Source organism: Aspergillus stella-maris (genome assembly GCF_047715825.1).
Source record: "Aspergillus stella-maris strain CBS 113639 unplaced genomic scaffold BDV14scaffold_82, whole genome shotgun sequence".
Lineage (NCBI taxonomy): Eukaryota > Fungi > Ascomycota > Eurotiomycetes > Eurotiales > Aspergillaceae > Aspergillus > Aspergillus stella-maris.
In genome coordinates, this window is record NW_027396876.1 from 68,491 (window position 1) to 93,594 (window position 25,104).

Genomic DNA, 25,104 nt, shown 5'->3' on the forward strand with positions numbered 1-25,104 from the left:
TGAAACGGGCGGGGCACGTGACCCACCCACTAGCCCAAAGGGGATTCGGCGGGCTCTCGGCTTCAGCGACGAGGACGGGAATTCATCATCTGGACCTCCTGGAGAGCCTCCTATCTCTGACCTCTCGCTTCCCCCTTGCTCAACAAAGTTCGGTGAGTCCCTTATAGTGCCCGTTAATCGTGCTTACTTTCCATACTTTCACCTTCGCTTGGCCTGGACCGCAGACTGACTCTTCTGTGCCCCTCCAGAACTGAGTTCCGCTTGTTGTCGGTTTCCGCTCACCAGCTGCCTCCGGTTCCAGCCACGTCGAATCTTGCTCTTCTTTCAACCTCATACTATAACTATACCGGAGCTTACGTAGGCTCTTCTAATTCTTCATCATGGCTAACGACGAATATGATGTGAGTGTCGGACTTCAACCACAAGCTTGACCCTAAAAACACCGCTAATCTGACTGCCTGATAGTTCCTCTTCAAAGGTAATGTTGCCACTGCCCGCGCCCGCACTCTATCCGCAAGGCTCCTTCGCTCGATGCATTCTGTCGACTCCTTCAACATGAACTAACCGCCCTGTGAACAGTGGTGCTTATCGGAGACTCTGGTGTCGGAAAGTCCAACCTGTTGAGTCGATTCACCCGAAACGAGTTCAACTTGGACTCCAAGTCTACTATCGGTGTCGAGTTCGCAACTCGGTCTATTCAAGTTGATTCCAAGACAATTAAGGCTCAGATTTGGGATACTGCTGGTCAGGAGCGTTATCGCGCTATCACATCTGCCTACTACCGGGGTGCGGTCGGTGCGCTCCTCGTCTACGACATCAGCAAGCATCAGACCTACGACAATGTCAACCGGTGGTTAAAAGAGCTCCGCGACCATGCTGACTCTAACATCGTCATCATGTTGGTTGGTAACAAGAGCGATTTGAGACATCTGCGAGCTGTGCCCACAGAGGAGGCCAAGCAGTTTGCCAGTGCGTTGTTCCAGTTATTCCCTATCAGGTCGATTGTTGAGCTGACCATGGATAGGCGAGAACAACCTTTCTTTCATCGAGACATCTGCACTTGACGCCAGCAACGTTGAGCTTGCTTTCCAGAACATTCTCACAGGTATGGCCTTTAACACCCATATTTTCCCGAGGGACATCCTTTTGACTTGTTGTTTTCTGCACAGAAATCTACCGTATTGTCTCCAGCAAGGCCCTCGAGGGTGAATCCGGCGGTGCCTCCGTCGGCGAGCGTCGTCAAATAATCGACATCGAGAAGACCCAGGACACCGAGAACAAGGGAGGATGCTGTTAGAATGTTCTTGTTCCGGGCGTACCATGCGAACTGCAACGAGTCTTACTTTTGCGACGAGTTGATTGAATGGACTTGATGTCTCTTTTTGCTTGTTTGGCCTCTGCGGTGATGATACACAAGAGGAACGATGGGAATTGTTGGGAACGGCACACGAGGTTATGGACATTGTACGGCGATGTTTATTGGACCGTGCCTTACACCATCTCGGGCATGGACGTTATTCTGTCACTTTTCTACTTCGACTTTTTTCTCACTTACCCAGCCTTCTATTCTTCTTTTTTATTGCCAACTTGATGAAAATGATATTACCACCCTCATCTCTGTGACCCTGCGTTTGGATTCCAGTTTTATTCGACCACTTGCCCCATGCCTGACTTCATTGTCGATTCTTAATCACCCTTTGACCTTCGAGTATTCTCTCCTGGCGTCCGTGACATGGCTGTGTGGGTTGTTTACAGTTCCTGTAGTTTCTCAATCGATAATACTATGCTTGAACATGACAAAGGCTCACAGAAGGTAAAAATGTTGACAAAATGTACCTCGCAGCGAGCATCATCTGCGCCAATGTTGACAGTCCCTGGTGGAGAGGCGTATCCCCGTCTTCATATTCCAGAGTGCGCACGAGACAATGGCGGTGTCTACTGTCGCCTGTATGCGGCTGCCACAACCGACAATTTTGTAGTTTGAGAAACTGTAAAGAATCGTGATATAAAGTTAAAAGATCGCACATTACCACACTTCTCGGATAGCTCGCCGAGGCCACAAAACGCCTAATCCTGCAGCTATGAATGGTCATGCCATCAATGGATAGACCCAATTTCCGCAGCGGCAGTCGCAGCTAATCCCAAAGCATCCGGAGCTTCATCTTATCTCCGCAGGCGATTACATAACCGAGCTCCCAAAAAATTCTGGGCCATTTTGCTTTCGACAATACTTCTTCATCGTTTCACATGGATTGACAAAGATCATATTATTGTTTTTCTGTCCTCTGCATCAGTTCATATCTCCTCCGATAGTTCGCCGCCTCAAGGCATCCCCCTTCGACATGCAGGCTATGCGCAATGACACCAAAGACGCGGCTCTGAACTCCGTAGGAGAGAAGCCGTTAAGTCCTCAAATACAGCAAACGAATAGCTCATGGACTCATCTGGTAGCTGGCGCGTGAGTGACCCGACCATCTTTTCTCATCAAGTCTTCATCATTGATACTAACTAGCTTGATCCAGCGCTGGCGGCATGGTAACTGCCCTTCTAACATCTCCCCTTGACGTCCTCCGAACACGCCTCCAATCCGACTACTACCGCGCTCAACTCAAAACCAACGCTCCACTCCAACACGCTCACGCCTCCCTTGCCCGTACCTTCATCCGTCACTTTAGCGAAACATTTGAAATTCTCTTCTCTATCCACCGCACAGAGGGCTGGCGGAGCCTATTCCGCGGTCTCGGCCCAAGTCTCACAGGTGTTGTCCCGGCGACAGCAATCAAGTTCTACGCGTACGGAAACTGCAAGAGGCTCTACCCGGAGCTCTTCGGACTCGATAAGGATGCGACATCAACTCACGCGCTGTCCGCCGCCACCGCGGGCGTTGTAACGGGGACAGCGACGAATCCGATCTGGCTTGTGAAGACAAGACTACAGCTTGATAGGGCGCAGACGAATAGCGATGGGACGACGAGGCCGCCGCAGTATAGGAATAGTTACGACTGCGTGAAGCAGGTTATTCGGACTGAGGGCGTCAAGGGTCTCTACCGCGGATTGGCGGCGAGTTACCTAGGTGTTATCGAGACGACATTACATCTGGCTTCCTATGAGCGGATAAAGGTTATGGTTGCGCACCACTACGATCGCAAGGGCAAGACACAAGATAGTGAGGTGGCGCAGGGGTTGATTATGAGCGGTGCAGCGGGTGTTTCGAAGCTGATCGCGGTGTTAATCGCTTACCCTCATGAGGTACGGATACAACCCCGTACTCTGTCTCTCGAAGTAGGCCCAAATCGCCAACTGACTGATTCAACAGGTTCTCCGAACCCGCCTCCGACAAGCGCCCATGGCCAACGGCCGCCAGAAATACACAGGCGTTATGCAGTGCCTCCGTCTAATGATCAAGGAAGAAGGTTTCGCCGCTCTCTACGGTGGTCTGACCGCGCATATGATCCGAACGGTTCCCTCCGCCGCCATCACACTCGGCACATACGAGCTGGTGCTCAAGCTGCTGAGCGGATCTTCGACTTCCTCGTAAAGGGCGTAACGAATGTGACTGCGACTGGAACAACGACGATAGCGAGACAAACGGCGCGCAAGAGAAAAGACGACAACCGTACATTACGACTTCGACTGTAGATTATATTTTATCATGTACTATAGATGGGCAATTTAGAGGGCTTGTAATAATTTAATAGATACCCTACTTTTGGAATTCGTGTTTACTTTCAGTACTAGGTTCCGTAGTCTGGTGCGATTTTCCGCATCGCTGATATATTGCTGGAATGTTATAGGCAGTTAGGTAAAAGACGACCGCAATTACATCATTGAAGCTTCAGCTTTACTAGACCATATTTCCTCTTAATTCCATGACCCTTAGAGCGACAAAATCACTCCCACGCAACCCCAAGCTCCCTGTCCGCGATAGCGGCCCTAAACTCTTCCATCTCCTCCCCGCGTTCCTTAACCACCCAGTCCAGCGTATCGCCAAATGTCTCCCCGTTGTTGCGGAACCAGTCGCCCAGGGAAAGAGTAAATGCCTCGACCTGCTCTTTGAGCGGACAGTGCTCTCGTAGCCATAGGACCTGGCCTGGATCAAGCTTCATCATGTCCTGCACGACGTAGTAATGAGGTATCTCGTCGCCCCACCCTTCAGAGCCGGGCTCGTGGAAGATATCGTTTCGGAAGCATGAGCGGTACTTGGCGGAGGAGTTTGTGAATGATGATGAGTGGGTGGAGTGAAACAATCGGTCTTGGTCGTTAGTGGTTTCAAAGTCCGGATTGTAGAACCCGTAGGGTGAGAAAGGGAGGTTGTTGTTCATAGGGTAATTTACGTGGACGTTGAAGAGTAACTGATGGTTGCTTTCTGGGTAGCGTTTTCGGAATTTGCGCTGGATCGTCCCGTTGCTTGGGCAGATATGGTTCTGTACGACATCGCTGACGACCATGCGCACGTCCTCGATCTCCGCTAGTTCGGACGTAGACCAGTTGTGCAAGAGTTGGGCACGTTCACCGACCGTGATTCGCAAGCTTCGACTATACCGATCAAACTCGCGCCTATGGAATGCGCGATGGTATAACCAAAGCCTGTAAACAGCCCGGCGCAAACGGAAACGCTCCTCATCGCTCAGCGAGCGTCTGTTCTCATAGTCAAGCTTCCACTTCTTGACTGGGTAGATGACCTCCCATTTCTGAGCGACCCGGCCCATATGAACGACTTGCTTGAGGAGAGATGCGGTGAGCGGCGCCGTCCGGATAATATGCGCTGGTTGACTTGTGTTATGGGTGGCTATCTGGATGATATCATCGACAGGGCCGAACTCCATCTCCGCGACGTCCATGAGGATCTGGAGCTTGTTGGAGCTGTTGAAGACGTTGCGGAAGCGACGACACGCTGCAGCAAGGTTCATGACATCGGATATAGTGTCGCATGAGCGAAATATATGGAGCAGAAGCTCCGTTGCTAGATTGTTGAAGGACATTGTTTCTGTATGTTCTAGACTGGAGTATGTCAGCGGAATAGCGGCTTTTCATCCTCAAGTCCAACCGCGTACCTTTTGAAAACAAATGCAGATGTTCTTTGATTTATATTGGGTATGTTGAGTGATTCGGATTCTTGGTTGTAATCACAGGGAAACAGCTTTGTTATACTGATAATTCACTGCCGTCACAAACAATGTATGACTCCTAAGTTGCGACCCCGCCTTTGGGGCTGTCTGGAGAGATAGAAAACTTGGGCATGGTGAAATTGCTTGTAAACTTCTCGGATGAAAGGGTCTGAGTTTCCTGAAGCCACCAAGGGCTGGATAATGGAGTTGATGCCATGATGGCAGAGAGTTGATGTTTAGGAGCTCGAGGCCAAGTCAAGCTCCTGCTTAATTTATGGTCCCTTAGCGCTTATCTAATCTATGCCTTGCATATCGCCATTGTATGCAACATCATTGGCTGGACTTTGGAGTAATCAGACACATTGGTTCACATCGGTTTATCGTTCGCATGGGGATGTAGAGGTTGATTGATGCTCAAGGTAGCTTCAGAACTTTTGATTATTAATGACACCCAGACGCCATTGACAATATCATGAACAAGAACCCACGCATATGCATCCTTCAGGATATCAAGTCTAAGAGTACATCAAAGAAAAAGAGAAAAACAATCATCCGAAGAGCTGCCGGGTGTCCAGCGCACCAGGTTTCCGCTCGCCATGTCCCATCTCTAAGTTCGAACGCTTCGACAACCGCTCCGTTTGGACATCCCTCCGCTTAGCATACTTCGCGGCCTTGCTAAGGCGGATATCGCTACGGACCTGGTTGGGGCTGACGTATTCCTTGTTCTCGTAGATGACGGGGCCGCCGAAGCTACCCTCCAAGATAACAATGGGCGTAAGAACGAACCGAGGACCAATTTCCACGAGAGAGATCTCGGGGCCGTCCTTGGGGTTGTGTGCAGGCTTGCCAGCCTCTTCCTCGCCGTCCTTCTTCTTGTTTCCGCCTTCTGACTCTCTGATCTCGAAAACGCGAATCCAGATCTTGCCATCGACACCATAGATACCAATAACACGGTCAATGAAGGGCTTCATTCCCTTCACGCCACGCTTCGGCACACAGAAGACGCTGCGAAGCATCTCCCGGATAAGTCCACGGTATTCGTTTCCAGGCTGGCTCATAACGGGCCCTTGCTCGTCGAATGACTGGTCGAAAACGACGATGCCGCGGCCACCCTTCAAGCAGTTACCAGCGAAGCCAGTGTTGAGCTCCGCCATTGTATGCAAGTTGTTGACATGAAACTTGATCGTAGGGCCGTTCGGGGGTCGTGAGAGCCACAGGTACAGATCTTGGCCGTTCTTCTTGGCCTCGAGGAAGAAGATCACGTTGCAGGAGTGGAGATCGGCGAGGGAGTTCAGAAGTAGGTTGTATCCAGCAGCCTTCTTGCGCGAGTCGAGCTTGCTTTCCTTGTGGGTGTGAGGGAGTAGCGAGGTCATGTCGGCGAGGAGATGTCGGTGACTAGAATTCGAGAAATTAATTATGTATATTCGACTGTGATGCTGGTCGAAACTTACCGAGATGTGACACCTCGTGAGGTGAGCATGAGAACACGGGTCTTGGGCATCATGCCAGAAGCAAGCTGCTTCTTTGCTGTCTCTGCGGTATTTTCCTCTTCGTCGGAGCTGTCGCTGGTGTCGTCGGCATCGGCGAGCATCTCCTCCATCATAACATCTTCCTCATCCTGGTCTTGTTGCTTAGCAAGCTCGCGAGCCTGCTTTTTCGACACTGTCTTGTATACGGCAGCCATTGTGATATTGAGATTGCGCAAATTTTAGACTGCTTCAGATTGCCCGCAAAACGATCCGGCGAAAATCAAAAAAAGTTGCGGCAGAATATTTTTCGGTAGACCGCCTTTAAAGTTGGTCACGTGCGTGAGACTACCTAGTCGGGCCTTCCTAATCGGGTAATGACCTCAACACGGGCGCCCGGGCGGCGCAACGTCGGGGCGTCTCACGGCTTTATCTACAATCTGGGATCTCTGAAATTCTTGGCCTTCAGTTCACCTCCAAATGCTCTGCGATGCTTGCTTGTAGCTGTTTGACTGCCATTGAGATGTGGGTGCCATCATGCTTCTTCGCTAACCATTCATCAGCTACCTCAGATGCCGTTATACCTTAGTTTATGCTTCTAGTGCTCGCCCAAGCCCTCCAAATCCTTCTTGAGCAACCTTTGTCCCCGCAATCCGATTCGCCAGGTCCAGTTTCTGCACGAGGTCCAAGGCGTCTCCCTTGCAGATTAGTCCATACAGCATGCCGGCAATGAAGGTGTCTCCCGCGCCAATCGTGCTATTAACCTATCAGCTGGCTCTGAGCACAGAAAGTTGCATACTTTGGGCGACTTACTCGGCAACTTGGAAGAAGTTTTCCGGCGTGTAAGCTGAGCTGTGCACTACTTTCCCGGTCTTGACTTCGAGGGCAGCAGCTCCGTCTTGACCCCATGTGCAACATAGAAGCGACCTTTTGACCGAGTCAGCTATTGTCTACAACTGATTCCTGGATAGACGAATTTCATACGCATTCAGTGTCTCAGATGCTTGCTTCTGAATGCATTCTTCGGCTGAAGCATACCCAATAGCCTATCTCGATATCAGCAACGGCCTTGGAAAACATGGGGATTTAATGCTTTACCTGGGCCCAACTCTTGGAGTAGAAAATCACATCAGCCTCTTTGGCGATTTCCTGCAGCCCTTCCCGTCCGGGCTTTTCTACCTCTACACTGACTTTGATGCTCGGATACTGTTTCCGGAGATGGCGAATGCAAGCAAGAGTCACATCAGGAATGCGGCCCTACAATCAACCCAGTGAGCTAAGTGAGCTGATCCATGGCTGTCTATGACATGCAAAGCATACATACGAACCTCAAAATGATACCACCCAGCCCCAACACCCAATTCATCCGCAATACTCATAAACTCGACAACTGTCATCTCAGGAAGCTCGTTGTAGTTGACGATTGTCCTACTACCCGACTCTTCACTCTTGATGATATAGCTAGAAGCCGGCTCCTGGAACTTTTCACGATATATACAGTGTTTGAGGGAGACCTTGGGCTCAAACGCATCTCGAATCTCCCGAGACGCATTCGATGAATGTGCGGGTAAGATGGCGATGAGGTTCAACGGCACCCTTTTATCTGGCGAGCTTCGCTCCACCAGCTGTTGCAGTACCTCTAGGGTGTTCGGGCAATTGCCGCCTCGCCGACGCGAGATGCTTTTGGCTCGGAGCTTATCATCTTCGCCTGGGTAATGTGGGGTTCTAGGTTTGTTGTGAGCTTTTGACCTTCTGAGACGGGTTGAGAAAAGGGGACAAACGTTAGTATCGTGTCAACATAGCATGCCCCTACTGCCACCAACGACATATTGATCGAACTTGTTTTGTACTAGGTACCTGTTAATGAACCACAAATTGCCAAGGCCAAGCAACGGGAATGATGTAGGTAGTTGTCGGAGCTGGGAAACCCCGCCGCGACGTTCATGACTAAGGTGAACGACCCACACAAGAAGTATGGCATGGGTTACTATGTGCCTATGGAACGCTCATATCTGTTCTGGGAGTTAAGCAGCTAGTATACTAGGAAGCGAATGGATTCACTTGGGCCAATTGCAATCCCATTACTCTAGAAAAGGCATGTGGGCGGGTGAATATTCCGCTGTCTCATCTATGGACGGCACGGAACTTGGTGCAGTTAGGGTTAGCCAGCCACGTACACCTGAATAAAGCGTCTTGGATACCGGCTCCATGCGTTAGTTGTGTTTATGGAAATATCAGTCTCGCAAAGACTCTCGATATCGTTTGGGTAACTGAGAGAAAGACTCGGTGAAGGTAACTTGGTACGAGCGCTCTGGCAGCTATATATTTTCGTTGATGCGCTCCCGGGACCGCACCAAATGTTATGTATATTCCAGACTACTTGTGGGACCAAGATCATGATCGAGCTGAATTAGAATTGATTTTGATTGTTTTGTTTATCTGATAAATACTTCAGTGCTCCAGTGAAATAGAGAAAAAAAAACCCCCCCACAAAGCTTTTGTAATCCAACATAGACAGGAAACCGATCCCAAATTAACAGTCTCAAATTGAAGTACAATGCACACTCAAAACATTCAAGGGAAGCTCTCGTAGACGCTAGGGAATACGAATCGCTTCCTGCCAGGGTAGAAGCCTCCGTATGCGCGTCCACGTTTGGGAGATGGACTAGTCGGCGGAGGCCCAAAGGGCCATTCTTTGTCCCAAGTTGTGATTGGCGGAGTTAAAACCTGGAAATCTTGAGTTCGAACTGAGGTACTTGGAGGACTTGTAGATGAATTGCCGCTGTTATCATTGACCTTATTCTTTGAAGGTCTGCGCGCTGTTGCGGGTCGAGATGACAGGGTGTGTTCCTCCGGCAGGGTATTGTTTGTAACGTCGGCCTGTGTCTCTTGGGCATTGTGTTTTGGGCCTCGTCGCTTTTTCTTTACACGAGAATTGCCGGTTTCATTGAGAACTGTTTTTGATTTTCCGGTCGTAGAGCTTTCGGTGTCATTATTGTCGTGACGGCGAGACTTGGATTTGCTCTTTGGTGCAGAAAGGTGTGGGCCTCCATCGTCTGACTTTCTGGACTTCTCAGAAGTGGTGGAAGCCGGCGGTGCTGTTTGTGCACGACGCTTGGAAGAACGGATTGAAGGGCTCGAAGGGTTGGAGATTGGCGGACTTAGTTGTGCTCCAGGAGGCTGTGCCGGTCGAGGCGAAGGTGTCTTTGGACTAGCTGCGGATGCACGAGCTACGAACTCCTCCGTGATAGGGTCATCTATCACAATGACATCGTTCTTTGCCGTGGCTGATTGCTGGTGAGGGATCTCGACTTGACGGTCCTGACGGTCCTCGATGACCTCTGCGGCCATCTGCCGGAGCTCTCTAAAACGACGTCTAAAAATGTGTTAATGCGAGATTCAATGTTCTGGAGACGTGTGAGTCTAGTACTTGAGCATATCGGCAGAGTAGATCTCACTACCCAGCATATCGGCGAGTTGTTTGAAATCAGGACCCCTGATATTCAACTGGGAGAATATGGCAAGAAGCATGTACTTGTCCTTGCGATGATCCCACATCACCGGAGGGCGGCGAGACTTCGAATATGGGCGCGTTTGTGCCATTATGCCCGCAGGGCCCTATCTGTATACAACGGAGAACAAAGTCTCGAATAGAGACAAAGTGATGGCTATGTAGGAAGAAGAAAGAGTTCCAGCGAGGCTTCGCGTTTTATATTAACTCGATCACTCATGATGCGTCGCGAGAGAAAACGTGTCGAGACACGTAAAAGCGCGATAGCCATGTTCAACCTGTCAAGGAGTTGAGAGAAATATTCTTGCTGGATGTCCTGCTCGAAATCGAGCTCAGCTCTGTCGGAGACACAGAAGCCTGTCTCAGCAGTTATCGGGCAAGTCTTCACGCCACCCAGACAGAGAGACCAAAGACAGAAACAGATTACGTTCACCGACTTGCAAACGTTGAGCTTGATGCCAAAGAATAGAAAGTTCCAGACGGAAGATCTAGGTCTGCGTTTACAGACACATCATAGCGGATCTGACTGAGACATTCTGGGCAGGCGTGGCAGCCTAGGTGCAGGTGCCTCCGGCTGCGCCATAAGGAGAACAGCGGTGGACTATCCATTGACTCTTCTCATAAATTTCTCTGCATGCATGACTCTTTGAACTTGTCTCAAATGGAAAGGAAAATTACATGAACCGCTGTTTGCCAATTGAATAGTCCCCATTATTTTGCCCATGGACGGAACTTGCGACCTGCGGGTTTAGCATCTTGGGAAGCGCATGCAGGTAGCCATGTCTTCATCACGTGATTCAGTTCTGACATACTGGAATCTTATGACTCTCATCAATGTCCTGTCAATGGTTGCTTGGTTGGTCGGTCTGTTCCCACCGTACTCTTTTTAGCCCTGGGATCATTGTTATCTGAGGGCAATCTGACCCACGTGACATCCTTCTGTGTTCTGCTAACTTTATGCATAGAGAATTGCAGTAAAGGAGACTGCAAAAGAACCAAAGGCTGACTACCAAATAGCATAATAGAAAGCTTCTGCTGCAGAGATAATATAAATACATTGGCCCTGCATCTGAGCTGTGGACTCTTTGGAGTGAATGTCCAAGACTGTGCATATGCAGCCTACCGTCCTTTCGGTCTGACTGCCACCATCACCTGAAGAAAACAACATTTTTTGTCAGAATATCCTTTTTGAAGACGCACAGGCACTATAGGGTCTCTGAATATTTCTTTGTTTAGTGCGGCGTTATGCGCAATTCAACGGGAGAAGAAACAACATATATAGAGCTATGCACCCGGTGCGATTTGTGTTCCTTGTGCATTCGCACCAGAGTCCTCACCAACACAACTTGTCCTTCCACAACTCATCACCATTAACAACAAGCCTGATACACACCATGTCCCCTCTGAAAGATTTCTTCTCAAGCTCTTTTGACAAGGAGCCCGCTGCTCTAGCTTCCGTCAACAGACGCAACAAGGCCATCCCAACAGACAGCGCACCGGCAAGATTCTTTTACGCGATGTTGAGGCAGCTGGACCTCAAAAACGTGGGTTTCAAACAGTCTAATGCGCAATACTACTCTCCTACTAACAGAACCCCAGATTGACTGGAACCTCGTCGCATCCGAGAATGAAATCTCCAACGGTCACGCCGCCCGCATGCGCTACCACCGATTTCGCAACCAAATCGAGAACATCCAGCCCCAAAAGCGGAAGTCGAAGGCGAACAAGACCTCCAAGAAGAGCAGAAACCCACTCAAGGCGGGCCTACAGAAAGAACTCTCTCCCGATATTCCCTCGCCAGTTATCAAGACCGAACAACCTTACTACCGGCCGATCCAGCCCAAGCCATGCGTGAAGAATAAGGGACCATACACTCAGGATATTTCGCTGCTCTCGGATATTCCACAGTACGCACCACCGATGGTGACCGCTCAGTACCTTCCTTCATACTACTCCGCGTTTTCGTCGCCGATGGCACCTCCGTTTGATCAGATGAATTTAGATCCTCAGCTACGAGGACCTTCGCTGTCTTCGTCTATGCCTAGCTACCCTCCAGTCCCACAGATGTTTCAGCAGCGGCACCCGTCACCTGTGTCTTGGACACCAATGAAAGTTGAGCCGCGAAACTTTTCGGAGGAAGGAAAGGATGTTGAAGATGGAGAATGAAGCGCTCGATACGCTCACTTTTTGATGCCAGCAGAATCTGATAGAAACATGCACGATTAGATTAAACGGATCAGATTTTGCTGCTTTATTGCGTTAGAAGGGTTGGGTGTTTTTTTGTTTACTAGATGCATTATCGTTTCAAGTCCAAGAGGTCTATAGACTAAAGTGTTAATTGTCTGTTTGAAGTCAATAGATGAGTGCATTTTGAGCGAGGCGCGTCCGAATCCTACAACTGCAAAGGATATCTATTACGGAAGTAAAACATCGAGTAGATCACTGTGGTGAATATCGCAGACAAAAACCCTCCCTCTACTCCCTCAGATTGAGCTCAGTGACCTCTCGCTTTTCTCAATAAGACGTGCAGTGACAGCGGCAACACAAGCAGCTCAAAAATCAAATTCGATTCAGCCCAGTCTGACGCAGAGAAACCCCAGAAGTGACTCAAACCCACTTTCACTGTCTTCAAGCAGGCCTAGTGTTATCTTCACTTCTTCCACCTCTGCTGTTCTTCCTCTCTCAACCACCTTTCCACCTTCTTCCTCTTCTCCCAACACAACCTGCATCATCCACCTCTCTTCTCTCTTCTCTACACCTACATATCTCTGCTTATCACCAAGAATCACTTAATCACCTTCCAAATCTACCACCCATTCTACAAATTCCAAACACCACAGCCACAATCATGCCTCCCAAAGCCACCAACACCACCGATGGCACCGCCGACGGTCCCACCCAGCAAGAAGTCCAATTCGGCTTCGAATGCCTCCGTAACATCAAAGACGGCAAGGTAAGCCAGCCACCAACAAATAAACAAAGAACTCAGCAGTCTAACAAGAAGCCTTCTCGCAGGTCGAACTCGCCGGCGTCATGGCAGCAATGAATTACACCAACATCGACTCCGTCGCGAACCGCTTCCGCAAGCTGCGCACCAAGTACGGTCTTACTGGCCTTGAGTGTACTACTGCGAATGCTCCGACCCCCAACAAGCGCAAGGCGGCTGCTGATGGCGATGGTGATGGCATGGCACCTAAGCGCGGTCCTGGTAGGCCTCCAAAGAAGCCGAGAGGAAAGGCTGCGAAGGCTGCGGCTCAGGACAACGATGATGGCGAGGATGGTGAGGAGAGTCAGGTCGATTTTGCGGTCGAAGGTTTGTTGACCGTTACGCCCTGCTTGCCTTGTCCTTTTGAATAACGCTCTGTATAGTGCTGAGGTCGGAAGAGGCTTGACTGAAGTCTCTACTTCCAGAGTCAATCTATGAGCGTATTTGTGAGTATACTCTATGTTGATAGCTTGAATTGATGGTTGGTTAAAGTTTCCTTTAGGTGATCATGGTGCCGGTCATTGGTGTGAGCTGGGACTTGGGGGATTAGTTTGCAGACGCTCGGGGCTGAGAAGAGACATGCAGCGGCCAAAGTAGGATAGAAAGGCGCTGGAAGAAGGTATTTGGAAGGAAGTTATTGGTCTTTAGTTACATTTTCTAGGCAATTAGTGATGCGTCCATCGGATAGGATTCTCTGAGCAGGACCCTCTTCGTATCATGTCGTAGCTGTCTATCCCCGAGCAGTGCAGAGCACAGTAACAGCTTGAAGAAAACCCAGAGTTCTGGAGCAATTGAGTAACAATAAACCTTCACCATCGACAGACAAACATCCCCTCTCTCAGTTGTGAGAAGACACTAAACATCTAGCAGCCCACCCTGCTTCACTTATCACTCAATCACATTGACCCCCGAGAAGCACCTAGAAACCGCTCACTTCGCCCTTCCATCTCCCTCAGTCACCTGCAGGACTTCTTCTACCGTGTTCTTCCTTCATCCCCTTCCCCTCCATTTCAACTTGGTCTCTTTCCCTTCTCACTTCTGCTTCTCACCTTCCATCCTCAACTCTCCTCTACTCCCACCACTACGACTACATCTACATATACGACCTCTCAAACATACAGCTCCATCACCTCTCTACACTCATCACTACCAATACGCAAAGAGAAGCTCACAGACTACTGAATTTTTCTTCAAACACCTAAATCTTCCCCCTCTACACAGGAAACCCCATATCAACCCTCTACATCCACCACCAAGGCCACAACACCACTCAAGACCAACAACGAACAACCCAAAATGTCCATCTCGAGCAGCGACCAAGTCGCCCTCCTCCTAAGCTGCGTCACAAACAAGGAGGGCGGAAAGGTAAGTCATGTCAAGCCCGACCCAACTCGACCCGACCATCAGTACGGACCTGACGCTAACTCTATTCTCGAAAATAGATCGACTTCGAAGCCGTCGCGAAAGAATGCGGAATTACTTCCTCTGGAGCCGCGTACGTCTCCTTCTCGTTCTCCTTCGCCCCTCCCCCGCGCCAAACAACACCACATCACAAATTGGAATACTAAAACCACCACAGCGCAAAACGCTACTCCCGCCTCCTAACAGCGCACAAAGCAGCCCGCGCCCAGGCCTCATCCGGCGAAGCCGACCAAGGAACAGACCAAGGCAACGGGTCCGGTTCGGCGAAGAGCACGCCCAAAAAGCGCAAGGCTCCCTCCTCGACCCCTTCTTCGGCGATTAGGCCAGCGAGGAAGAGCATGGCGCGTGCGGCAAAGAGTCGTGCGAGGCCGATTAAGGAGGAGAGTGAGTCTGAGATTGAGGATGTGGGAGAGATGGAAGAGGACCGGGGAGAAACTCAGATCCAGGAGGGAGGGGAGGGCGGTGGTGGTGGTGTCGATGTGAAGATGGAGGATTTGGGTCAGGACCAGGACCAGGACCAGGACCAGGGTCTAGCTGAGACTGAGCAGGTGGATGTTGATGCCGGTGTTGGTGCTGGTGCTGTTGTCAAGGAGGAGAAGGAGGATTGTGCTCTGGGTGTTGGTACTGGTGTCGGTGGCGATGAGGGTAAGGCTCAGGAGGAGAGTGGTGCGAATGCGGGTGCTAGCGCTGGTGTCGAGGAGGAAGAGTACTGCTAGGGCTCTGACTCCTCAGCGATGCGATCGGAGGATGGTTAAAGTTGGAATGCTATCTACCTTGGGGCAAGGGGTCCGTTTCTGATCTGTTGGAATGCAGAGTCTTGATCTTTACCTACCTGCATTACTCAGAACGCGTGGTGATTTTGATTCTAAACATCGGGGAGGAAACATGAGCACAGGCGGCTTAGAGAACCTACTAAGCGTTTGGGCTGCAAGGCATTTCGAAAGATATGGAGAGGAATTTCAATAATCGGAGCCATCCATCATTATTCGTATTCGATATAATCGTAAGAATAACACTGCTAAATGGGTATCTGAAAAATGTGACAAAACCGAAGAAAAGAAGAAGAACCGTCGCCCTGCAAGGAACAAAAGGGGTATAAAGATCGCAAGACATGACGGATATGCCAAAACCAAGTATCTGAACATTAGACGGGGTATATATCAGGATGACTGACGACTGTAAAGAAGCCTTATATATCTGCCATGACAGACTCAAGAATCTTCTTCTTGTACTGAGACAGAGATCGTTCGCGCTTCTGCATCTGGGCACGGAGCTTGATGTACCGCTGCTTCCACGTGGCCTCCGTTACGACGCCATCGCCGTTGTCAACCTCGTACTCTGCGTCAGTCAAGCTATCGAGCTCAGCAACGCCGTCGTCCAAGTCGTCTTGTTGTCGAGAGTGGCTGTCGAGGGCACCGGTGCCCATTGAAGGGTTTCCACCTGCATTCCCAATGTGCAGGTCTTCGAAGGAGACTTTGGAAAGGTAACCTGATCGGTTTCTGTACTCAACGGACAGGCTGTAGACAGTTCCCTGACCGCCGACGGCGAATTCGTTGTTGGTAGGTTTGGGTCTCGGCTTGGTATGGACTGTGAGTGTGTTATCCATCACCCCCGAGTACCCAAAGTAAGGGCCCAGCCCCAAGTGCAAGGCTGAAGTCAACGCAGCAGCACCGGACGGCAATTTGGAGTATAATATAGCCAAATCAGTCACCACAACCGATGCCAAAGCCCGCGCCTCTTCTGGATTGAGAGGAATCTGCCGACCGGTAAGTTTCGCTCGCAGTAGCTCCCCGGCAAGTATGCGCGCCACATCATCAGGGCTGATAATGATATTAGTAGCACTGCCACGAGAGACATGAGAGGTTGAATTGGCCACAACGGCACCATTCGTTCCCTCCACCTGAAACCCCGCCAATCCGTTCTTCACGGCAGTTGACTCGTTACTAATACCGTTTACCAGCAATGTCGGCGGCGTCGCCAGCCGTACGGGTGCACCTGAGTGCTGAGGGACTTGTAATTGAAGCTTGTTAGGTTTCCCGTTGCCATTAATAGGCGTTGGTGACTGGTGGTATTGAGAAGATACAGGATCTTGCTCGAGCATGATGGTGGGCGACGGTCTGACAGCGGTGCTATGAAGATGCGATGGATCGGAGCGGCTAGGATTGACGGGGAATGACGAGAACGGTCCGGACACGGTTCCCCTGTTTGGCGGCCTGCCACGCATCTTCCCGGTAGAGGATGTTGCGGTATTAGGCCAAGCAGAAGAAACAGCAGGACCGTGCCGTCTTCTGGAACGGGACTTTTCTCCAGAAGATGGAGTGACAGCAGAACGTGGTTCCGCGGCAGAAAGAAAGGCGTCTGAGGAGTGGTGTCCTCTAGGGATAATAGCGGATTGAGGATAGTTAGCCGGCGATGCCTCACGGTCTAGGCTCTTCCAGCGAAGGTCCGGCCCCGGTTGAGTGCTGGGCGCATCTGATGTGACGTCCGTCGGGAACGATGAATTCGCCATCCACGGATCACTCGATTCCATATCCTCCGGAAATGCGCTAAATGGTATGGCGCTTTGTGGAAAAGTCGCTGAGTGTGCAGGAAAGGGTGTCGCCTGGAACACAATAGAGGTATCGAGCTGTGGCCGCTTGGTCAACCTATCATTTGATGTGTCTTTCTCCTCCGCTCGCTTTCTTCCACGCTTCGGCTTCCATTCCGGGACAAGTGCTCGTAAGGCAAGGTCTTCTTCCAAGGGAACTCCATCGCGGCTTTCACTGACGACAGCATTGTTTTGTGGAAGCTGCGTATAATATGGATGCTGGTGACCCAAACAATATTCGAAAAACGCGTCCACATGCATCGCACGCATCCATCGCTAGAAAAGTGGTGAGTAGACATAAGGTACGACATAAAGAACTACTGCGTACCTTCAAGCGGACTGCATATTGTTGAACCTTCTGGGTGCTTTGCTTTTTCTCCATATCAGGCGGTTCCACCCCCAGCTCAATAGCCAGTTGGATCCATGTTTTCAGCTCCTTGCTATCGAGCCTTTTGATCAACTCCCATAGCGCAAAGATGCTAAAGCTCTTTCCATCACTGCGAGGGGGGCACCGGAAGGTCTTGCGCAGCTCAGTCGAATCTGCCGAGAGGGGAACGTTGGGGTTGCAGTAGAAGATGAAATGTATATAGGCATCGTCGATGTTGTCATCCGTGATTTCGCGAGACGGCAGGGTTCGAGCGTCAGCCTGGTCTGCGGGGTCGCGCGTCTGTCTTTGACGTTGGTTGTCAAATTCTGGAGGAGACATTGACGGCCCAGGACGTATTTGTGGGCCCGGAGGTATAGCGGAACGCGGCGCAGTAGGCGATGACTGTATACTGCGAGGAGTTGCTTTGCGATGGAGCGGGGGAGATTTGGAGTTCGCCAACTGCGAATGCGCGCTGCCAATGGACGAACCGCTTTGAAGTCCCGGCTCAATTGAAGTAGGATATCTCGCATACTGCTGGATCACCATGGGAGTACTGGCTAAATCGTTTCGCTCGGCCTGGTTCATCATGGCCGGGAAGGTGGACTGCATCGCGATCAACAATCCTGCCAGAGGCGACAAGCTGTCGGAAGCTAGGATCAAAAGCTGGTCGTATGTATATATAAATTAGAAGAAAAATCGGGAGCGCATGAGGAGCTGCGACGAAGCTGGACTTGAATCGCGTCAGACAAATCAAGAGAAATAGCGCTAGTATCACTTGGTGATGGCAGAGTAATCGCAGCCAGACCAAGGCCAGCCTGGGCTAGACGCATATGACGAGGGTGGGGTGTATATATATGTGTGTGTACCAAAGACAAAGTCACGCAGGTGCAGTCAACGGACGGAATCCATTATCAGTGTCGAGTAGGCCAGGGAGACAACAAAGTGCCATGGCCGCGAATAGCAACTGGGGAAGAGGGGAGGTGAGGAGGGTGGCTGGAGGCCGGGGCGGGCGCTTTAAAGAGCGGCGACAATCGTGAGCGAGTGAACGACCCTTTAGCCTTAGTCTACCTTACTAGTCTCTCTTGCCGCTTGGACTGAGCGCTGTTGCTATTTCCAGACTCCCCGGCCATCACTCTATACTCAGAGAGGCTTAGCGGGCTCAGGATTGACGCCTTGTCGCCTGAACGTCAGGTCACCTGATGGGGCTACCCCAATTCGGCCGTCGATCAGGCCATTAATTGATTGCTCTTATCGATAACACCTCTCCCTCCCTTGGCACCTCGACATCATACCGACCTTTCCTCGTCGCAACTCGATCCGGTGTTGCTCCTGCTTAAGTGATCTGCACACTCCGGTTCAACTCAATGTGTTAGTGATGACTCTCTCATTGCTGTCACTCCTATGAGCTTTGCTGCTCCTACAACTCTCACCCTCTTGAGCGGGACATGGTTCCACTTTCCCCTCCCCCGTCGCTCGTCTTCCTGTACTAGATACGCTTCCGGGGTCTGCGCTCATGGCCCCGAATTCGCGATCCCCTCGCGGGAACTCTTTAAGACAGTCACGCCCTGTTCGCTCGAACCGCACCCTCGTTCAATCCTACAATGAAGACAGCAGTGGACCGGAAGACGATTTGGATGAAGACAACGGGACTGAACTGCCGAGGTCCAGACGCCTATCGCTGTCCTTGCGCCCACGAGACTCACACCGCATTCCTGCCTCATATCGTGAAGAGTCGACTGATGATGACTTTGAGAACTTTCGAGGCGAAGATCCGGACACTTTGGGAACCGCGATGCACTCCAATCATCGATCCCATGCCCACCAGGAAGTCGCAGCGCACCCCACGTCCGCCCCGCAAATGACCCCCCAGCGTTCCCGTCGGAAACGCTCGGTACGGACGAGATCGCAATCGCAAAGGACAAACAGAACACCTACCAAGAGACGACTTGAGCTAGGCCGTCCCCTCAACAAGCGGAGAAGAACGGAGGAACCAGAGAACGCTTTTGTTGGCTCCGGAGTCATTCCGCCATGGCAGACCCTTCCATACCACATTCTCTTTGACATCTTCCGCCGCGCCTCTTACCCTCTTGTCGACGAGAAAACTGTTCGGCGACACAGCACAGTTAACTGGCTGGTGGATGTTGCCTTGTTGTGTCGCAGTTTCCATGAGCCTGCGTTAGCAGCGCTATACCATACTCCGCCTTTGATACCTGCACCAAAGTCGCATAGCCTACTAAGCCTTCTCGTCAAACCTCAAGAGTCACTTTCTACAAACTATGCCAACAAGATAAAAGAGCTGCATGTAGATGTTGAAGCGCTCCTGGTGTACAAGAGCGGTCCCACGTTGGGGTACTTTGAACTGCACAAATTGATCGAGCACACTCCGCAGATCAATGTCCTGCGACTGTACCACAATAACGATTACACTGTCGGTCTCCCCCCATGGGAAATGTCTCGTTCGAGATGGGTCTACCCTGAGACGCTATTTGCCGTGATCAATTCGAGCTCGATCCGACTTACCAGCTGGGATTGGAATGCCCGCTTCATGAATACTCAGAATCTCCTGCCTGTCATCCTGGCAAACCATAGACAGACACCTTTCAAAAGCATCCGAGAACTCAGAATATTGCACGCTTCCGCTGAGGATGCCGACGGAGACGAAGTCGCTGGGATGACCGAGGAAAGAGAACACGTCCTGGCTGAAGCTCTCAAGGAGCTGCCAAACTTGCGTCAATTAGAGTTTGTCGAATCGTCCATAGTAAATGACCTACTCCTCCCACGACTATCCTCCAACCTCACCTCTCTTACCGTCAACAACTGCGACGACGTGACCACCGCCAATTTTAGAATGTTCCTTGCTTCTCATGGCAAAAGCCTGCGAGAGCTCAGTCTCAGCCACAACCGCCACCTCAGCCTTTCTTTCATTGTTGACCTAAAGGGGGTTTGCCAGTCTCTGGAGAAATTTACGTTCGACCTTTCGATGCACGATCAGTCCAGTTATCACGACATGGAGCCTCATTTTGACGAACTTCTGTCGCAGTCCGAAATCCCAACATGGCCTTCAACTCTGCAGCATATCGAGATGATTCAGCTGCGAAGATGGAATGATAGCACAGCAGAGGCCTTCTTCCACTCCCTCATTGAAGCTGCCCCAGAACTACCCCAATTGCGGAGGTTAATTATCAGCGCAATATTGAAGACCGGCTGGCGTGACCGTGCCGTATTTCGCGAGAAATGGATTAGCAAGCTTGAAAAGGTGTTTCTGCGAAGGAGTGCACCGCCCGATCCATCTCTCTGTACTGTTGCGCGAGACTCACAGCTATATGACCCCGAGAGACCAGAGAGTTCAAATCCAAATGGCGCCGAAAATGCATCACCCTCGAAGCGAAAAAGCGCGCGGATTGCCAGTCTCAAGCAGTCTGATGATGAGGATAATGCAAGCCCATCACCAAGTGGCTATCGCCATGATGACGATAGTGATAACGACATATCCTTCACCCAGGGTATGTGCGATATGGTAGTGATACGCATTGACAATCAACGCCCGCGGGAAACCCAATTGACCGAACAAGACTTTTTGGATGACGAATTGAGTGGTGATGATGAGTGGAACGGCTACGACGTTGATATGGGTGATGGTGGCCACGCTTGGTAATCTAGCTACGCAGCAGACACCTGCTGTCACAGATTTCCTGACGGCTTCCTCGTTTCTACATCTTTTCTTATTGTTCCGATGGTCTTCTGGTGTCTCATGGCCCGTGGTTTCTGGGCGGCTCTCTCTTCGGCGTCGTTGGTGTCATCCGCTATACAGGAAAGAGCATGGAGTTTCAGTGTCTGGACTTATGGATCGGTGGCTTTCTGTCTCGGCGTTTCTCTCATGATGTCTTCTCGACTGGCTAGGGTCTTAAAGCCCTGTACCTTGATTCTCTTCTAGATTTAATTTGGCGTTATTCTTGTACTTGATCGGGTCGGCAACCATCGCTCAAAATGTCAAGCTTGATAATCCGTCACTTTCTACAGTCATTGACCTTTGGCATATAAGGTCACGTTGTTATGGTGTAAGCAGACGGGTAGCCTTCTGGTAGCGTAATCTCGTGAAACCACAACTGCTCAGATCCATCATTCTCTGTCCACTCTCTTTCCCATCGACAGCCCAACAGCAGACTACACGACACATCAATGACAACAGTCCCGAGAATGCCCTCGGCTCCTGAAAGAGCGGCTATCTTTTCGCATCTACCCTGAACCTCACACTTGCAGTCCAGCAGCAACCGTAACAGGTGCTAGTTTCTTACGCCGAGTCCAGTCATCATTTCGCGCACAAAGCAGTTGTTTTCGTGCTGTCACAATTCCCTGAAGCATCCCGCAGGCCAGCCTGTCCCTTTTCATCGATTTAATTGGGGACTTCAAGCCTGGAAGACGGCAATTACGGTGTCTGGCAGGGGCCTGGAGTGCGGTACGAGTTGCATATATCAATAGCGGCTCCGCCGAGGATTCAGCATGTTAATTGCAACTTGCTCACCGATACAAGAATGATCGCCCGCGTTGCATGCGCAAAAGAATTGCCTACGTACTAATATTCGAGTCATTAGAAACCGCGTCTGTGGAATTCTTGGCCCGATGCAAGCCTAATGATCTATCCTCATTCGATTCAGTCAAATATGCTGAGCAATTTTCATCGGTTAGCTGGCAGAGCAACATCCGCCTTAAGACCCTGGTCGGAGTCGAAAGGCTATATTCCAATCAGCGAGAATTCCGGCAATCGCGTCCGAGATCCAAGAGCTACCGAATGCCGGCGTGGGTCAAGTTTAGAAACCGTCCGGTACCTGTCAATGTGCTTGCTATCCCTAGGTGGCAATCATACTGCGACCGGATCAATTGGGGCTATGCTCTTGTACCACATTGCCACGACTAGGATATGACAGGCAAATTCTCACTGTGACTGCGTCTATTCAAGCACCCTGAACCTGGGGTCAGATCTCAATACGAAACAAGGCGCCCCAAAGGGCAATCATTGGTCATCCTGGGAGTTCCTGATGATCTTTCTTTGTTCAGAGACTTAGGATGACAGCTGCCTACTCTTACTATCATATTCATCTTTTCATCCATTTCCGGTGCCTTTCCGACATTCGCTCTCCGGATTTGGTCATACAGACCACTCAGCCAACCAACTTGATGTGGAGCGTGTCAGAGCCTAGATTATACGAGATGTCTATTGACTACGCAGAAGCGCAAAGGTCGCACAGGCCCATTCCACGTCGCCGATGACAAAATAATTTTATCTTTGTCGAAAAGCAGACATTCCCGATGCATAACTCCGTTGCTCGGGTTTACTTCTGAGCAATCCGAGACCGTCGGACTCTCGTCAAAGGATGTGATTTGCGTGATGCAGCAGAACAGCGCCAATCGAGTCGCCCGTCTCGTGCCGACATGGTCATCGGACGATATATACAGCGTCAAGAAGCCATACACCGGCTCGGGCCCGGGTTTCTAATCTACTGGAGTCAATCCTTTGTCGGAGAACATGTTTGCTTTCTTGTCTTGTCCTTCAATCACGGCGATTTAAGGCTGCCCGACCCCGCTCTCTTGCCTCTTGACTTCTCATGAGTCTCGACGGAATGTCACCAGCATCTCCAGTATTCCGGGGCGATTTGGCTATGAATATGGAAGGCGTCATTGAGCGATTGCTTCTAGTCCTTCTCATTGGGGTCGTAGTACGATCCACGTGGATAGTTGTTTATCGGTTATTTTTCCATCCTCTCGCAAAAGTCCCAGGACCTTTTCTCGCGAGGACGACTTGGTTATACTCTACGTGGTTCAACATTGTGAGAGGGCGGTTCTATCTTCATATCCAGGAGCTACATGAGAAATATGGTTTGTTGAAAATCTCCTCCCTCATTTTGCCCTATGGCATTCTTCTGACCAGTCCAGGTCCGATAATCCGAATCACACCGAATGAGATCCACCTCAGCAATCCCGAGAATTGCGAGAAGATACATTTCGTGGGGTCACGCTTCATCAAAGATCCCGGGTTCTATGGTGCTTTCGGGATTGATAAATCCATCTTCACAACCGTAAACCCAGAGGTCCATCGCATTAAGAGAACTGCTCTAAATCCCTTCTTCGCGCGGAAGAAGGTCTTAGACTTGGAGGATGTCGTGCAGGAAAAGGCGCAGAAGCTTATCGCAAGAATGAAAAAAGCCTTCGACTCGGGTGATGGTATTGATGTGCACCATGGATTTCGCGCAATCTCTATCGATGCTATCACGGATTATGCATTTGACAATTGCTACGATTTTCTCGACAAGGAGAACTTTGGTATAGAGTGGTTCAATGATTTCCGAGACATGGGACCAGCAATCTGGTTCTTCCAACAATTTCCGTCAATTCAGCAAGCAGCTCTTTGCATACCCTACTGGCTGGCTACCTTTCTCAGTGGGCCTTTGGCGAGAATGATGTTCCAGCATATGGTATATTGTGCTTCGAGGACCCCTGGTTACTTCCCGTACTAATTTGTCTCAGAGTTCCCGCGCTCAGGTTGTCCGAGTCAAAGAAGCCATCGATAGAGGCGAAAAGGTTTCCCGAAGCACCATTTTCCACCAGTTATTGCAACCTGAGGCGCCGGCTGAAGGATACAAGATACCCACTGTAGACGAGCTGTCTGATGAGGCGCATAATCTGCTGGGTGCTGCCGCCGACACAACCGGCAACGCCTTGAATACAACAGCTTATAGCATCGTCATCAATCCGACCGTGTACGGGCGGCTTGCAACCGAGCTCAGAGAAGCTTTTCCCAATCCCAATGCGCGCATCGACTATGTTACTTTAGAGAAACTTCCATATTTAGTAAGTGTTCATGCTTCTCTGGACTGTCCTCGAGGCTAACTGCACAGACTGCTGTTATAAAGGAAGGACTAAGGTAGGTTCTATGAAAACACTATCCTCGCTCTTGTCTGACGTTTATAGGCTTTGCTTTGCTGTTCCAGGCCGCATGCCTCGTGTGGTTCCAGCTTCCGGAGCGTACTTTGAAGGCTACTATGCGCCTCCTGGGGTAGGTCTCAATTCTAACCATACCTATGGAACCGCATTGACATGGCTTCGCATAGACCGTGGTGAGCATGAGCTCGTGGATGATGCACAATGACAAGAACCTATTTCCAAACCCAGAGAAATTTGATCCCGAGCGGTGGCTGGATCCAGCACGGACGAAATTGCTAGAGAAGAATCTATTCTCGTTCGGCAAAGGGTCCCGTCAATGTGTCGGCATGCCGTGAGTTATGGCATCGGCTTTCATTTGCATATACTGACTCTGTAACAGTCTAGCGTACTGCGAGCTCTATGTGACACTGGGACGAGTCTTTCGCGAGTTCGACAACCTCAAGACTAGCATAAAGAGTAAGGAGGCGATGCTTCGCGAAGACTACTTTTCAGGATACCATTCCAAGGAGCACAAGAAGTTTATATTTGAGCAGGTGTAGATGATTTGGTCCTGTCACGATCTGGCTTTTGGTATGAGATGGCTTAGCTTTCGGGCAATTGGTTTGGCTGAGTGAATTGTTTTTGTGAATCTCTAATTTGAACCTGGAGTTAGGAGTAGCTTAATGAATTGGATCGCATCTATGTTTATGTTCTTTCTTCTCTGACTTTCACTTTCACT

At 50.4% G+C, this 25,104-nt stretch overlaps 12 protein-coding genes across 12 annotated transcripts; 7 read left to right on the plus strand and 5 right to left on the minus strand.

Annotated features, from left to right (window-relative positions):
- Window positions 1-97: 97 nt before the first annotated feature.
- Window positions 98-1,798, plus strand: BDV14DRAFT_182942 (Rab family GTPase). The gene is made up of 6 exons (XM_073770305.1): window positions 98-152; window positions 249-401; window positions 466-478; window positions 580-969; window positions 1,025-1,105; window positions 1,170-1,798. Exons 2-6 carry the CDS (start codon window positions 381-383, stop codon window positions 1,295-1,297), a joined length of 633 nt encoding a protein of 210 aa, XP_073623268.1. The 5' UTR covers window positions 98-152; window positions 249-380; the 3' UTR covers window positions 1,298-1,798.
- Window positions 1,799-2,239: 441 nt separating this feature from the next.
- On the plus strand, window positions 2,240-3,721 carry BDV14DRAFT_182946 (putative mitochondrial carrier protein (Rim2)). Its single transcript, XM_073770306.1, has 3 exons — window positions 2,240-2,458; window positions 2,523-3,249; window positions 3,317-3,721. Exons 1-3 carry the CDS (start codon window positions 2,343-2,345, stop codon window positions 3,536-3,538), a joined length of 1,065 nt encoding a protein of 354 aa, XP_073623269.1. The 5' UTR covers window positions 2,240-2,342; the 3' UTR covers window positions 3,539-3,721.
- Window positions 3,722-3,890: 169 nt separating this feature from the next.
- On the minus strand, window positions 3,891-6,792 carry BDV14DRAFT_193076 (Brix domain-containing protein; the record flags this gene model as incomplete). Its single annotated transcript, XM_073771718.1, has 4 exons — window positions 3,891-5,001; window positions 5,234-5,351; window positions 5,689-6,503; window positions 6,560-6,792. The coding sequence occupies 4 exons, from the start codon at window positions 6,790-6,792 to the stop codon at window positions 3,891-3,893; spliced, it is 2,277 nt and encodes a 758-aa protein (XP_073623270.1).
- Window positions 6,793-7,024: 232 nt separating this feature from the next.
- BDV14DRAFT_182951 (ketohexokinase) lies at window positions 7,025-8,598 on the minus strand. Its single transcript, XM_073770307.1, has 6 exons — window positions 8,356-8,598; window positions 7,903-8,299; window positions 7,673-7,831; window positions 7,559-7,620; window positions 7,388-7,501; window positions 7,025-7,330 (listed from the first exon to the last, which is right to left on the minus strand). Exons 1-6 carry the CDS (start codon window positions 8,400-8,402, stop codon window positions 7,165-7,167), a joined length of 945 nt encoding a protein of 314 aa, XP_073623271.1. The 5' UTR covers window positions 8,403-8,598; the 3' UTR covers window positions 7,025-7,164.
- Window positions 8,599-9,148: 550 nt separating this feature from the next.
- BDV14DRAFT_204839 (uncharacterized protein) lies at window positions 9,149-10,177 on the minus strand (the record flags this gene model as incomplete). The annotated part of the gene is made up of 2 exons (XM_073774606.1): window positions 9,149-9,950; window positions 10,005-10,177. The coding sequence occupies 2 exons, from the start codon at window positions 10,175-10,177 to the stop codon at window positions 9,149-9,151; spliced, it is 975 nt and encodes a 324-aa protein (XP_073623272.1).
- A 1,302-nt stretch (window positions 10,178-11,479) lies between these two features.
- On the plus strand, window positions 11,480-12,251 carry BDV14DRAFT_204840 (uncharacterized protein; the record flags this gene model as incomplete). The annotated part of the gene is made up of 2 exons (XM_073774607.1): window positions 11,480-11,629; window positions 11,685-12,251. The coding sequence occupies 2 exons, from the start codon at window positions 11,480-11,482 to the stop codon at window positions 12,249-12,251; spliced, it is 717 nt and encodes a 238-aa protein (XP_073623273.1).
- A 682-nt stretch (window positions 12,252-12,933) lies between these two features.
- On the plus strand, window positions 12,934-13,442 carry BDV14DRAFT_204841 (uncharacterized protein; the record flags this gene model as incomplete). The annotated part of the gene is made up of 2 exons (XM_073774608.1): window positions 12,934-13,038; window positions 13,101-13,442. The coding sequence occupies 2 exons, from the start codon at window positions 12,934-12,936 to the stop codon at window positions 13,440-13,442; spliced, it is 447 nt and encodes a 148-aa protein (XP_073623274.1).
- Window positions 13,443-13,692: 250 nt separating this feature from the next.
- On the minus strand, window positions 13,693-13,981 carry BDV14DRAFT_182956 (uncharacterized protein). The gene has a single exon (XM_073770308.1). It carries the CDS (start codon window positions 13,885-13,887, stop codon window positions 13,729-13,731), a length of 159 nt encoding a protein of 52 aa, XP_073623275.1. The 5' UTR covers window positions 13,888-13,981; the 3' UTR covers window positions 13,693-13,728.
- Window positions 13,982-13,998: 17 nt separating this feature from the next.
- Window positions 13,999-15,446, plus strand: BDV14DRAFT_147284 (uncharacterized protein). The gene is made up of 3 exons (XM_073766476.1): window positions 13,999-14,436; window positions 14,514-14,566; window positions 14,651-15,446. The coding sequence occupies exons 1-3, from the start codon at window positions 14,368-14,370 to the stop codon at window positions 15,207-15,209; spliced, it is 681 nt and encodes a 226-aa protein (XP_073623276.1). The 5' UTR covers window positions 13,999-14,367; the 3' UTR covers window positions 15,210-15,446.
- On the minus strand, window positions 15,446-18,361 carry abp2 (putative ARS binding protein Abp2). The gene is made up of 3 exons (XM_073766477.1): window positions 18,314-18,361; window positions 17,409-18,177; window positions 15,446-17,356 (listed from the first exon to the last, which is right to left on the minus strand). The coding sequence occupies exons 2-3, from the start codon at window positions 18,054-18,056 to the stop codon at window positions 15,683-15,685; spliced, it is 2,322 nt and encodes a 773-aa protein (XP_073623277.1). The 5' UTR covers window positions 18,057-18,177; window positions 18,314-18,361; the 3' UTR covers window positions 15,446-15,682.
- A 364-nt stretch (window positions 18,362-18,725) lies between these two features.
- BDV14DRAFT_147293 (uncharacterized protein) lies at window positions 18,726-21,549 on the plus strand. Its single transcript, XM_073766478.1, has one exon. The coding sequence runs from the start codon at window positions 18,961-18,963 to the stop codon at window positions 21,100-21,102; it is 2,142 nt and encodes a 713-aa protein (XP_073623278.1). The 5' UTR covers window positions 18,726-18,960; the 3' UTR covers window positions 21,103-21,549.
- A 1,561-nt stretch (window positions 21,550-23,110) lies between these two features.
- On the plus strand, window positions 23,111-24,925 carry BDV14DRAFT_193080 (cytochrome P450; the record flags this gene model as incomplete). Its single annotated transcript, XM_073771719.1, has 6 exons — window positions 23,111-23,321; window positions 23,379-23,917; window positions 23,970-24,293; window positions 24,367-24,498; window positions 24,554-24,717; window positions 24,766-24,925. 6 exons carry the CDS (start codon window positions 23,111-23,113, stop codon window positions 24,923-24,925), a joined length of 1,530 nt encoding a protein of 509 aa, XP_073623279.1.
- Between the last annotated feature and the right edge of the window lie 179 nt (window positions 24,926-25,104).